Genomic DNA, 14,764 nt, shown 5'->3' on the forward strand with positions numbered 1-14,764 from the left:
AATGTGCAAAAAGATGTACATACAAGGGCATTCATTACTTAAGTATAATAGGAAATTTGGAAGAAGCCAATGTCCAACAACAGAGAATGGTAAACATTGTGGTAGTCTACATGATAGAATACTACACAGCCACAAAAACTGCCTTGCAAAAAGGTTTAATAAAGGAAATTATTCCAATAAAATATTAAGGGTAAAAATCAAGTTTCAGATGCACATTCAGCATTACTCCAAGTTTATTTTAAAATGTATATACAGGGGCCAGGGATTTAGCTCAGTGGTTCCAGTGCCTGCCTCGCAAGCGCAAGGTCCTGAGTTCAATCCCCGGTACCAAAAAAAAAAAAAAAAGTATATACAGACATAAAAAGTATAGAAAGATTAGGCATGATTTGTGCTATTCTAGGCTAGAGGAATGAAGAACTTTTTTCTTCTACTTAATTTTTTTCTATCTCCTTTAGTAAACATGGATTACTTTACAATCAGATTTTTTTTTTGTACCAGGGATTGAACTCGGGTCCTTGAGCTTACAAGGCAGGCATCAGAACCACTGAGCTAAATCCCTGGCCCACAATCAGATTTTTTTTAAAAACTTGTGTTTTGAGAAGAAAATAAAATCTACCAGAGAAGCCATTAGAGGAGAAAACATTTTAAGAAAAAACTGTTTTATAGGCACCTTATGACTAGGACACATCACAAAGCTAACTTCAGAGCTGGTACTTCCTAAAACATCCACTGGTTTCAGTACTGCTGTGCTGGTGCTGGGTGCTTGGAGGCTGGGCCAGGACATCTGATTCTAGCCAGGGTTGCAGGAACACAGTATCGACTCTTGGCCCTCGCTCTCCTGGGGCTGGAATGCACACAGACTTAGCAAGCCTCAGCAGGGTCACCACCACATTGACACCCAAAGAGAATGCAGCTGGGGGCAGTGCTGGGCAACAAGACAGGGAAGCCTTAGACAGAAACACCAGGGCAAGGAGGCCACAGAGGAGAAACAGCAAGTGGTCCCCCAACCCCATAACTAAGATTGATACCTTGATGGGCCAGGGATTTAGCTCAGTGGTTCTGCTGCCTGCCTGGCAAGTGCAAGGTCCCAAGTTTGATCCTCAATACCAAAAAAAACCCAAAAACAAAAGATTGATACCTTGAGAATCAGGAATAAAATGTTAGGTCCATTTCTTATGCCCAGTCCTCTGTGGACTGTAAACTATATACTTTGCCTTCACTTTCTTGCCCCCCATTCTTTTTTTTATTGGTTATACATTAACTAATATATATTGGTTATATATTTGCATATAACACACTTTGATCATTCTGATACACCCCCATCATGCTTCCTTGCCCTGACCCCCAGCCAGTTTCACATTTTAGGGGAAGGGGTTTTAACAGATATATTTTTCTCATGTCCATCCCCGTTACCCACTCCTACACCCCCTCCTCCCCCTCTTATTCCCTTTCTCATGTCCAATGATAGTCTCCCTTTTACATTTTTAAGATTCGATATTTGACTCAGTTTGCCTTATTTTGGTCACCACGATGGTCTTCAGGTCTATTCATTTTCTTCCAAATGACAGAATTTCTTTCCTTCTTGTGGTTGAATAACATTCCATTGTGTATATATGCCACATAGTCATTATCCATTCATCTACTGATGGGCATCTAGGCTGATTCCCTATCTTGGCTATTGTGAATTGTGCCTCATAAACATGAGTATGTAGGGATCTCTATGGTATGTTGACTTTTTTTTTTTTTTTTGCTGACTTTAACTGGTTCTGGTTCACAGCAAGGAGTGTTACAGCTGGGTCAAATGTTAACTCTATTTTTAGTTCTCTGAGGAACATCCGTACTGTTGTCATTAGTGGTTGTACTAACTTACATTCCTACTACCAGTGTAGAAGTGTTACATTCTCTCAGCATCCTTGCTAGCATTTATTGAGTTTGTGTTCTCGATGATAGCCATTCTGACTGGGGTAAGCTGGTATTTAATGGCTAAAGATGTTGAACATTTTTTCATATATGTACTTAGAGGTTATCTGTATTTCTTTGGAGAATTTATGTGTTCAATTCATCTGCCCATTTATTGGTTGGTGTTGTGGCTTGTGTCTAGATATCTCCCCAAAGTCTCACGCAGTCTTTTTCAAAGGTAGCTAAATCTGGGAAGTGTGATGCTAGGATTATTAAACCACTACATGTGAGTGATTGGTTTGGCACCAGCCTAATCCCGGTAGTTTGGATGGGATAAAAGTGTCAGGAAGACACTGTTAAAAAGAGCCCTTGTTGGGCCGGGGATTTAGCTCAGTGGTTTCGCTGCCTGCTGTGCAAGCGCAAGGACCCGAGTTCAATCCCCGGTACCAAAAAAAAAAAAAGAGCCTTTGTTGCTTTTGCTACTGTGCGGGTGCCATGAACTGTTTCCCTTCTGTGATGTTCCTCTGCCATTAGGTCCTTTGTTGTTTTTGATGTCTTTTGCTGCCACGAACTATTACCCCTCTGCCACTCTGCTTTGGAGCCACCAATTATGGACAGAAACCTCTACGAACTATACGCCAAATAAACCCCTTCCCCTCTAACTTTGAGTGTCTGGTATTCTGTTTCAGCAATGAGAGAAAAGTAACTAACACAGTTGGGCTACTGATTTGTTGGTATTAAGTTTTCTGAGTTCTTTACATATTCTAGATATTAATCCTCTGCCAAAAAAGTAGCTGGTAAAGAATTTCTCCCATTCTGTAGACTGTCTCTTCATTCTTAGTTGTTTCCCTTGCTGTACAGAAACTTTTTAATTTAATATAGTCCCATCTGTGGATTCTTGCTGTTATTTCTTGTGCTGTTGGAGTCTTATTCAAGAAGATTTTTAAAAATCGATGGATCAATATATTAATAATGGACTAGCTGAGAAAGCAATCAAGAAAACAATTCCATTCATGATAGCTTCAAACAAAATAAAATACATAGGGATCAATCTATCCAAGGAGGTACAATAGAAGACCTCTAAAATGAAAATTTCAGAACACTGAAGAAATTGAACACACAAGATGAAAAGACCTCCCATGTTCACGGATTGGCAGAATAATATTGTCAAAATAGACATACGACCCAAAGAGATCTACACATTCAATGCAATCCCCATCAAAATACCAATGACATTCTTCACAGAACTAGAAAAAACAATCCTAAAATTCATACATCAACACAAAAGAGCCAGAACAGCCAAAGCAATCTTAAGCCAAAAGAGTAATGGTGGAGAAATCACAATGCCCAATTTTAAATTATATTGCAAAGCCAAAGTTATAAAAATAGCATGGTACTGGCACAAAAATAGACATATAGACCAATGGAATCAAACAGAGGATACAGACACAAACCCACTCAACTACAGCCATATGCTTCTGGACAAAACAGCCAAAGATATACACTGGAGAAAAGACAGCCTCTTTAACAAATGGTCCTGGGAAACCTTATAGAAGATTGACACTAGGTCCTTACTGCTTACTCTAACAAAAATCAATTCAAAATGGATCAAAGACCTAGGTATAAGACCTAAAACTTTGAAACTTAGAAAGAAAACGTAGGGGAAATGAAGCCAAAAGCTCATTTTCTTTCTATTTTTTAAAATTAAAAGAATTTTTTTGACAATGCTGGAGATTGAATCCAGGTTCTCAGGCAAGCTAGGCAAGTGTTCTATCACTAAGCTACATCCCAAACCTTTTTAAATTTTGAAACAAGAGCTGGCTAAATTTCCCAGGCTGGTCTTGAACTCATGATTTCCTGTCTCAGCTTCCTGAATATAGCTGGGATTATAGGCATGCGCTACCATGCCCAGTAACTGCCCTCTTTTTTAAATTTTTATTATTTATTTATTTATTTATTTATTTAATTTTTATTTTATTTTAGTGTACTGAGGATTAAATCCAGGGCCTTTGCATCAACCTACACCCCTATGCCTTTTTATTTTTTATTTTGAGACAAGATCTTGCTAAGTTGCTAAATTAACCAAGCTGGGCTTGAACTTTTGATTCTCCTGCCTCAGCCCCCCAGAGTGCTGGAATTACAGAGGCGTGCCACCATGCCCCACATTCTGCCCTAATTTTTGATAGATCATCCTGAGATCAACAGGCCATAAAAATCACCACATCTGCTTACCCTCATCATCAAAGATCCTGGGTGACTTTATTTTCCATACTTTGCATTCTGCCAACAACATATATTTTAATATTTTTCAAAGTAGAAAATAATGTGCTAGTAAATATGCCTTTTCAAACTTCATTTATGAAAGTTAAGAAATTCTGACATACCCAGGCCCTTCTAGAGAATTGGGGAGTGCAGAGAGGGCTGGGGGGACTGGAAGACAATGGTATGGGTCCAGCTTTACTTCCCATCAGCAGAATTATCTTGGGTTCGATGCTCAACTTTTCTGTGACTATTCCTTTAAAGCTGTGGTTCTTACTGAGGGGAAATACTTTTGGATTCATAGCTTGGGAATGAAGGTGGTACTGCTATACACAGTGGGTGGAAGCCAGGGATGCTGCTAAACATCCTCCAAAGCACAAGACAGCTCCCACCACAGAATGATCAGGTCAAAATAAGTGTCAACAGTCATGCTCGAGAAAGCCTGTTTTAACCTTCAAATGGGAATCCAAATATCACTGAGGGAACTAAAATAAGAATGTCATTACATAAATAGTGACAATACCCAGGTATGCGTGGCATTCAAGTCACTCAGTGCACTCAAGGTCCTTCCACTCATGTCTATGAAACTGGCCCCTCCACATGTCTGGCTTGAATAGCCCCCATTTCTGTTAAACCTGCACAATCTGCAACCAAGAGAACTGACAATCATGGAAAACTGTCCAAACTGGCTCACCATTTGGGCTTTTAGGTGAAGTCAAACAACTACCCACTGAATCAGAAGCGTCAACCATGAGAACTGGGCATTTCTAGAAGGAATCCTGAAGGTATGCTATGTCTTCCTGATTCCTGGACCCTGGAAAGGGTCTACTTCCAAATGGTTTAAGTTTGTTTCTTTTTTTCTTTCTTCTTTCTTCTTTCTTCCTTCCTTCCTTCCTTTCTTTCTTTCCCTTCCTTCCTTCCTTCCTTCCCTCTTTTTTGTGGTACCAGGGATCAAACTCAGGACCTTGCTCTTGCAAGGCAGGCGCAGTGTCATTGAGGTAAATCCCCAGCCCTTAAATTTCTAATCTATTAGAGTGATTCCAGCACTCTGTTATTTCTAGGCTGCTAAGGAAAGGTTAGAATGAAAATTGGACTTGGGAACTATATCCATTTGAATGGGGGGTGAAAGCTCCTCAGTAGCAGGAAGCGATGTGGGTCTCAGGAAGAAGCTGTTGCCAAGGGAACGACTGGTGATAACTTTATTGATTAGAACAGCTTGAAAAATTCAAGGTTTGCCACAGCCTGGCACTCAGGCAGCCAGATAGCTCCTCATGTGTATTTTTCATTAAAAATAAAGAAGCAAGAGCAGACAATAACAAGCTTGCAGATAAGACATAGTTAATCTGTAATGGCCTTATTTTGAAACGCTTCTTAAAAATGTCTACAAATCCTGAGACTCAAATAATATTAACAAGCATTTCATCAAAACAGCAGGCTGATGGGGCGAGGGTTAAGAAAGTGCAATTGCTACTTAACCGTCTGTCAAGGGACAAGCAGAATTGTCACTTGAGAGTGGAAGAGGGACAATAATACGGGAGGTAAATAAGGTACAGCTTTGCCATGTGTGCTGGACTCACTGGAAAAAATAACTCCTTAGCTGCCCAGGGCCATAGATGCAACATGATGCACTGGTGACCAAACCCAAACAATCACAGTGATTGGCCAGGAACCCAGAGACCTAACTACCCTCCCTACCCTGCCCCGCCCCAAACCCCACCTCCTCAGCATCCACAAACAATCAACCTGAGTTAGCCAGACTCCCATGAGGGCAGTTTCTCTTCCAGGATATGAAAGATGCTGACTGTAAACATAACTGGAAAAAAAAACGTCAAAAAGAAGAGAAAGGAGTCGGGGAGTCACCAAGATGGCTTATGCAAACAAAACCAAACATACTGTCTGGATGGTCAGCTCCTTCTGGTCTTATTTTCTAGGCAGCAGCAGGGTTTTGTGCCGTTGGTGCTGCCTGGGTAGGCAGGGTGCTTACATAGTTGTGATCATACCAAATATTTTTAAATACCAGGGCTTTTTGTTTTGGTGCTGGGGACTGAGCCTCGTGCTCACTAAGCACAGGCTCTACCACTGAGTTACACCCCAAGTCTTAAATACTTTTTTTTACACTCAGGTGATATTAACCTTTTTCCTGCTTTTTTATAAATTAACTAAGAAATTTATTATTTTGCCAGGTATGGTGGTGCATGCCTGTAATTCCAGCACTCTGGAGGCTGAGGCAGGAGAACTGCTGAGTTCTCTGGGCTACAGAGTGAGTTCAAAGGCAGCCTGAACTACACAGTAAGATACTATCTCAAAAAATGAACAAAGAACTTATATTGTTCTAATTTCATCATAACAGTGGGCTATAAGTATACAAAGAGTTGCTTATATTTTAAAAATGGAAAACAAGGCATGGTAGTGCATGCCTATAATCCCAGAACTCTAGAGGCTGAGGCAGGAGAACTGTCACAAATTCCAGGTCAGCCTGGGCTATACATACTCTATATACTTTATATAGTAAAACCTTGTCTCAAAAAAAAAAAAAAAGTGAAAGCTAAGCTACCATATTTATAAAAATAGCTCAACAGCTTCCTAGGAGAGATAGGTAGGAGCACAATGGAAGGAGGAACATGGAAGTTACACTGCTTTGAATATATCTTGTCTTCTGGGTTTGACTTGGAAACTATATAAGTATTTCACATAATTATAAAGCAAATTTAAATGTTGATAAAATAATTCCCTAAGAATTAAAAACAGAGTGAGTTTAAAGAGGATCCAATTGAGGGAACATCATGCAGAAAAACATTACTCCTTGTAGCTTTAAAATACAGTATTTTAGCCATAAATCTCTAAAGGGAATTTGCTATAAGAGGGAAAAGAACCATCACACAAGAACTATTCACTGAGGCACCATTTCATCACATGCTGTGCTTAGAGTCACGTCACCGAGGACAGCTGCATGATGCATAGCGGCAGTGGTGGTGTGGCAATCACCATGCTGTGAGGGCACTGGTGGCAGTGACAGGACTGGTGGGGTTTGACTCCTTTCTCCCAGCCTGTTTTGAGGATTCAAGATTCATGTGTGTAACAGGCTGCAGCAAAGCAAATGATTATGTTACATTCTTGGGAAGTGAAGTTTCTATGAAGGAAAGGGGAAATAGAGAAGACGGAGGAGATTTAATACAAACCCACAGGCCTGAATCTCAATTGGAAGCTTCAGAACGAACTCAGGATGTGTTTTGTATTTAAATATGTATGTTTTCCTGAGGCTTGTTGACTAAAAAGGCTTTAAAATTATGAGACCAAGTCAGTAGCAATGAGAACTGCTGATGTCCCAATTATGATTTCTCAGTACTATTTTCCAGTAAAAGTGCAACTAAGAGCAGCTCCTTGGAAGGACAGTGGATCCAGACCAAACACAGAAAATGCACACGGTGCATCTGGAGCATGCTGTCATAACAGCCAGTGGAGAACCTCCCAGGGATCACGGGGTCAGGTCAGAAGGACCTGCAGGGCAACTCGAGCAGGCTCCCACGGGTCAAAGCTGAAATAACTGTAACATCAATAAGATAATAACTGCAATGGATTGAAACACACCAATATGTGTGAATCTATCAGTCTATAATGATATGTGTATTTTAGAATCTCATCTGTTACCTTGGGAGAATGCAAGAGAAGCAACTCATTATTGTGGAAACTAATAAAGGGAGAGAAACAGGCATTTACCTAGTGTTTTGCACATGAGCTTCAAGGTAACAAGTAGCTGATGAGAAGTCTTTCTATACATGAGTAACACGGAGAAAAAGATGAAAAACGATAGGACTCAAGTATCATCATTCTGTAACTCCACCATTAGTGGAGTTGGGCCCCGATCATTAACAGAATTGTACACTGCACAAGCACTTAACTGGATACCTGTGCCTCCTAATGGGACATCACAGCACCATGTAGAAGAGAGTCTTTTCATAAAAACTGAACTTCACTCTTACTAAGCTTCTGAATCTACCAAAACATAGAAGGTAGAGAGAGCAGGAAGCATGTTACAGGGCACCATGGTGAAGCAAGCTTCAAAACCTAGACCCCAGAAAACTCTACAGGGCAAAGGACCTGGCTTCTTCTCCAAAGATACAAGAAAAACAAAAGGAGGGATCAATACACTTAAGAATTGTAGGGCTGGAGATTGAGCTCAGTGGCACAGCGCCTGCCTCTCAAGCACAAGGTCCTGTGTTCAATCACTGGTATGGGGGGATGGGGGGGAATTGTAATACCCAGGCACAATGCACAGACTTCATTTGAATCCTGATCCAAACAAACCATAAACACAAAACATTTATAAGACAAAAAAATATAAACAATGACTGGATATTTGATATTAAAACTTATTGTTCATTATATTTAGATATGATAATGGTAGTATCTATGTTTTAAAAATAATCTCTACCTTTTAGAGATATACAGAAATATTTACAGATGAACTGATGATTTTTAGGTTTTGATTCAAAATAATCTAGGGGAGAGGAGTAGGTGGGGGAATAGATTAATCACGCGGCTGTTAAACTTAAAGGATGTCCCAATAGCCAAATATAGGACAATCTGAGAATAAAATGATAGAAATAGATTGTAACTCATGCCCCATAACAAATATTCTCAATCAATGCTGATACAAGCAAATAAACAAATGAAAGAAAAGGGGAGGTTCTCCCTTTCTGTAAAGAATGATGGAAACAGCAAATTGCCATTTGGGAAACACCACAGTAATGACTGGTTCAGCTAAGAATTAATGATGGATGCTCAAGTTAGGGGGGAAAATGATTAGAAAGAGGATACCTATACAGTGTCAAAGTACTTTCCTTCAAGATACTTATTAAAAGGGACAAATAGTAACTTCACAGGGAAGAGCCATAGCAGATACTCCTGTACCCAGTGATCAAAGTTACCATCACTAGTGATGGAGTAAAATGACATGAGGAGGGGCACGACAGCATTTCTATGTGATCCCTACCAAAACTGCATAATCTAAATTAAAGCGTGAGGAAACATCAGGGAAATCAAATGGAGGGACATCCTACAGAATAACTGGCCATCATGCTTCGAAAATGTCACAGCCAACAAAGACAAAGGCAGACTGAACTGTCTCAGAGTAAAGGTCAATGTTTGAGGAAGCTGGGTGAAAGTCACATGGGAACTCACTGCACCATTTTTGCAGCCTTTTTTGTAAGTATGAAATAACCTCAGAATGAAAAGTTAAAAGCTGGGCATAGCACGAGTATAACCCCGGCACTCGGGAGCCTAGGCAGGAGTGCCGCCGTGAGCTTACACCAGCCTGGACTGCATGATGAGTTCAAGGCCATCCTTCCCCACACAGAATGCTGTCTCAAAAACAAAAAGAAAAGAAGGGAAGTTGAAAACAATTCTTCTCTTTTCTTTCCTTGCCTTTAGCTTTTTTGTGGTGCTGAGGATAAAACCCAGGGCCTCGTACATGCTAGGTAAACTCTTTCCCACTGAGTTATATCACCAACCCCCCCAAAATTTTAAAGTGGTTATTAAAGGACCCGAGTTCGATCCCCGGTGCCAAAAAAAAAAAAAAAAGTGGTTATTAGCTTTTAATTTCATTTTTATTTTTTTGGTACCAAGGATTGAACTCGGGTCCTTGCACTTGAAAGGGAGGTGGCAGAACCACTGAGCTAAATCCCTGGCCCTAGTTTTTAATTATTGAAGCTCTGTGATGTGTACCTAGAGGTTCCGTGTTGCCCTCTCTAACTGTGAAGATACTTAAAATGTCCCATTGTGAATGTTACAAAGATCCTTAAGAAATGTGGGCCAGGGATTTAGCTCAGTGGTTTCACCACCTGCCTCACAAGTGCAAGGTCCCAAGTTCAACTCCTGGTACCAAAAAAAAAAGATGTTTAAGAAATGTAATAATCATATGCAAGGTATGGACCTTGTTTGGATTGGACCCCAGAAAATCAACTGTGAAAGAACACTTCTGGATTAGGGGTGTGGCTCAGTGGTAGAGTGCTTGCCTAGCATGTGTGAACTCCATTCCCAGCAATGCAAAAAAAGCAAAACACACACACAAAAACCCACTTCTGAGACAGCCAGGAAAATTTAAATATGAACTGGCATTAGATAATAAGGAATTCCTCTGCTTTTTTTTTTTTTTTTTAGTACCAGGGATTGAACTCGGGTCCTTGTGCTTGCTCAGCAGGCAGCAAAACCACTGAGCTAAATCCCTGGCCTACTCTTGCTTTTTAAAGGGAGTTTTAAAAGTGGTAAAATAGGGCTGGGGATTTATCTCAGTAGTTCTGCCGCCTGCCTCGAAAGCACAAGGTCATGAATTCAATCCCCGGTACAAAAAAAAAAAAAAAAATTTACCAAAACTGGTAAAATATATATTACATAAAATTCATCACTGTGTCAGGTTAAAATGTTCAATATTCAGACATTAAGTCCATTCGTAATGGTTGTTGTGGAACCATCACAGTTATGTAGTTCCAGGGTATTTTTATTACCCCAGAAAGAGAGCCCACACCCATGAAGCAGTGCTCCATGTTCCCCAGTTTCCCCACATGCTGGTAGCTACTAATCTACTTTCTCTCTATATAGATTTACCCATTCTAGACATTTCATATAAATAGAATCACACATGTGTCCCTTTGTGACTGGCTTCCTTCTTTTATTTAGCACAATGTTGTCAAGCTTCATCCATGCTATTACATGTGTCAGTGCTTTGTTCCCTTTCATAGCTGAATAATATTTCATTGTGGGAACAGACTAGGTTTGGTTTACCCATTCATCAAGTGATGGGCAGGCATCTGCATTGTTTCTACCTTTCAGTTATTATAAACACAGGTCTATAAGCATTCACAGGTTTTTGTTTGAACAAATGTTTCAGTTCTTCTGGATATAGGCTTAGGGATGGAACTACTCATCATATGCTAAATTCTGTGTTTAACACTAAAGAACCACCAAATACTTTTTTCAGGGCACTGTACTCTCTTTGACACTCCTACCACCAATATGTGAGGGTTTCAGTTTCTCCATATTATTGCCAGTACTTGTTATTTTTCCATTTCTTTTTTTCTAAACAGACATTTTAGAGGGGGTGAAATGATGTTCCTTGTGGTTTTGCTTTGCATTTGCCTACTGAGTGATGACACCAAGCATCTTCATATGTGCTTATTGACCACTGCTAGGAGTTCTAATGCTTTGTAGTTAAATCCAAAATGCCCTCAGCTTTGAAAGGCATACTACAGTAAGAAAGGATATAATAAGTCTGAGATTTGCTTTAAAATATGATAGCAAAAAGACAAGTTCTTTAAGAGAAAGATAAGGGGTAAAAGAAGGGAATGAATGTATCAAAAATGAATCTGGTAAACACACAGTGGGCACTGTCTTGTTCTCTCCACTTCTGTATATGTTGAAATTTCTCACAATAAAAAGAGAAGTTCTGTGCATTCCTACCTGGTGGGCTTCCACACCCAACACTTGCAGGGCGTTCTTGAAAAACTCTGGGGAAGGTTTCCCCACCACCTCAGCTTCAACGCCACAGGCATACTGAGAGAGAGAGAAGGACATAGCATGGGTTTTGGATCAACAACAGGTGGCTGTCCAACCATGGAAAGACTGCCTCAATGTGTCACCAAGGGTTGGGCCTTGATAAGATGGGACACTGTGGGCCTGAGAAATGTCTCGTGGGCAAGAACATCATGAGTCCATGATGGGCTGCCTGGGATGCTTGGAGCATCCACCACTGGTGCTGCCACCCACTCAAAGGCCCATCCACAATGGGAGGCACCCACCAGTAAGAGCCAGAAGACCTGAGGCGGGAGACCAGGGTTCCTGTCTGCTTCCTCAGCTGTAAATCCACTTCCTTGTCTGCCTCAGCCCCAACCCCTACCTCTAGCTCTATCGCAGACCCACCTAGGAGAAGTCCAGGGCCCGCCCCACCATCTCCCCACCTCGCCCCTCTGAGTACAGGCAGGCAGGAACTGCTACAGTGTGAGGGTGGGATGTGGCCTGAGCTGACCTGGGACAAGAGCCCCAGGTGGGGTCAGATGAGGAGACAGGGGTCAGAGTGGAGCCAGAGGCTTGATCACAGATGGCCCTGTGACTGGAGGAGAGGGTTGGGAAGGAGGGTGGGAAGGACACATCAAGTGTGAGACACTGCAGATGACCAGGGTCACGAAGGAGGCTGGGGTGGTCAGCACAGACAGGGAAGCCATGGGTCAAAGAGGAGTGGCAGAGTGTGCTGGGAGAGTACGCTGGCAGAGCAGGTGGGAGGGGGCAGAGGAGGGCAGAGTGATAAGGAGGCAGCCAAGGGGCCAAGCCTCGGAGGAGAAGGAATGAATGGCTAGAAGCCCAAACAGGAGGACCTGCTTTGAAACCGGCAAGGCTCCTTGAACATCTTCTTCTCCAGAAAGACATGAAACAGTGTCATCATGTGGGCCCTGAAGAGGGCTGGGACAGAACCAGGGCCAATACCTCAAGTGCTTTCATGTAGGCTCCAACATCCAGCATCAGGCCCAAGGTCTCCTTGTAGTAGCGTCTAGAAGAGAGCAGAGGGGACAAGGTGAGCTGAGCCATGGGTGCAAGTGATGGCACACTGAGTGACCAATGGAGGTCAGCATGGTGGAGCCCGGTAGGCCAGCAGCTCTGGGGATCCACGGGTCATCCAGAGTGGCCCCTGCTGCCAACCTCGAAGGGACCCCACACAATGATTAACTAAGAACTCCTGGGGAGAGACGGAACCAGCTGTTAACACAGATGAAAATAAGTGACCTGAGTTTTGGGTAGGAACAGCAGGCCCAAGGAACATGTGGTAAATCCCTAATTGCTAATAATTAACCCCTAATTACTGCCCAAAGAAGGAAACTCCATTAGTTCCACAGCACCCTGCCACATCGCCTATTAGCCGAGGTCAAGCAAGGTGCCAGGTTTCGTGGGCGCCAGATGCTTTTGTGAGAGGATAAGAATGCCATACCCTCTGTTGAAGGCTAGGGAGGGCTCAGCTCAGAGGAGCATTCCTCCTAAGACGGCTGCATCATTCCTGCGAGCACTGTGGTGCTGCACAGCAGCTGGGCTGAGCTGGGGCCCCACACCCTGCCAGTTCACCCCATGTCAGGCGTGAGCCTGAGGGCAGACATGGTCCCGGGTACACGGTGGACCGATCCCAGGCTCTCTAAGCAAGGCCACCAGACCATAAGGAGGAGAGAAGGTGGCTTGTCCTGTGCTGCTCTAAACACAGGGCTCAGTGAAACTCAAGAGGAAGGACAGGGATCTGATTTTAGAATTATTAGTGTTCTGCCATCCACATCAGTTTCTCTTCTTCTATTCCTTGCCCTTCAGATTTAGGGACATTAAAGATGCATTTGATGAGAGAGACACATGAAACAGAGCTTGACTTCAGCATCCAAATCCTCTCTTTGCTTTCCAACAGTGATTTTAGGCTGCTTAAACCTTTGGGCCTCAGTTTCCTAATGTGTAAAATGAACAAAACAAACAACCTACTTCATGTATTACTGTGAAGTATGGACAAATATAACAAAATAAACTACTTTGTTATGACAATTTCCTTAGCCAGATCTAGAGGGGTTTTTAAAATATTGTTTTCTTTCCAATTTTTGTTTTTATTAGTACGCATTTGCAGTACATAATGGTTACATCCCTCGTGAGGAACTGGTACCTGTACATAACACACCTTAATTCTTTTTTCATCCTCCTCCCCTCCCCTCCCTTCCTTCCCTTCCCCTCCCTCCATCTCGTGGTCCGCTTCCCATTTACAAAAGCTCTGTCTCCCTCCTTCCTAAATCTATCTTTTATTTTGCTCTGTATTTATAGTTTGGATTTCTAATACTATAGTTTTAAAGAAACAGTGAAGGATGAAATAGAGGTGGCTGGGAAGGACGCTGGTTGGGCCAGGGTTGGTCCACCCCACTCAGTCCCCCTCAGCCAGGGACGGACACAGCTACTCCCCAGGTCTGTTGTGGGACTCAGAGATACTTCCAGCCATGGGTAGGCCCTCCCACCCCAAGAATTCCCACTGAAGTGGGGATGTAGACAGGTCCACAGACAAATTAAAACGGAAGGACACGGGCAATGATAAAGGAACCATGCTCTTTGGTACCCTGCCTAAGCCGGCAGCAGACAGGCAAGGGGCAGGGAGACAGACAGGCGTCCCACAGAAGAAACGCTGAAGCTGAGCCCTGAAGGGAGAAGGAGGCTACCCAGCTAAGAAGGAGAGAAGCATCCAGGCCCAGGGTACATCTTGGATTCACGAAGAGCATCCTGCTGAGAACCATGGTGGGCCACATTGCCCTGGGAAAGGGTCTGCAACAGGCCTCAGAGGCAATGACTTTTGTTCCCTTGCCCTTCATGCCCCCTGGATCTCACAGAAGGAGGTCTGTGGGTGGCCAGAGGAAAGAACCAAGGGGGACAAGGAGGGCCTCCCTAAGGAAATGACGTGTAAGAATTAGCCAGGGGTGGTGGCCAGCAGTGAGGAAAGACCACGTGAAACACTGGACATACCTACCCAGCAGCAATGGGAAACTGCCTAAAACAAAACCACCCATTGTGCCCAGTGCCGCTGTTTGGAGCTGAGGACTCTGGGTGCTTC

General features: G+C 42.6%; 1 protein-coding gene across 12 annotated transcripts in view; it reads right to left on the minus strand.

Annotated features, from left to right (window-relative positions):
• Lhpp (phospholysine phosphohistidine inorganic pyrophosphate phosphatase) overlaps positions 1–14,764 on the minus strand; it is a 194,409-nt gene that overhangs the window by 155,164 nt on the left and 24,481 nt on the right. For all 12 annotated transcript variants that reach the window (XR_015440577.1, XR_015440576.1, XR_015440573.1 and 9 more), the window contains exons 4-5: positions 12,634–12,697; positions 11,614–11,706 (exon numbers count right to left, since the gene is read on the minus strand). Coding sequence is in view for 7 of the 12 variants with exons in the window: in XM_087185619.1 (XP_087041745.1) it covers positions 11,614–11,706; positions 12,634–12,697 (157 nt within the window). In the remaining 5 variants the exon portion in view is untranslated. The remainder of the gene's footprint in view (positions 1–11,613; positions 11,707–12,633; positions 12,698–14,764) is intronic.

Source organism: Heterocephalus glaber, unplaced genomic scaffold (assembly GCF_053883595.1).
Source record: "Heterocephalus glaber isolate CG9 unplaced genomic scaffold, H.glaber_assembly_v1.0 deba00001497, whole genome shotgun sequence".
In the NCBI taxonomy this organism is placed as follows: domain Eukaryota; kingdom Metazoa; phylum Chordata; class Mammalia; order Rodentia; family Bathyergidae; genus Heterocephalus; species Heterocephalus glaber.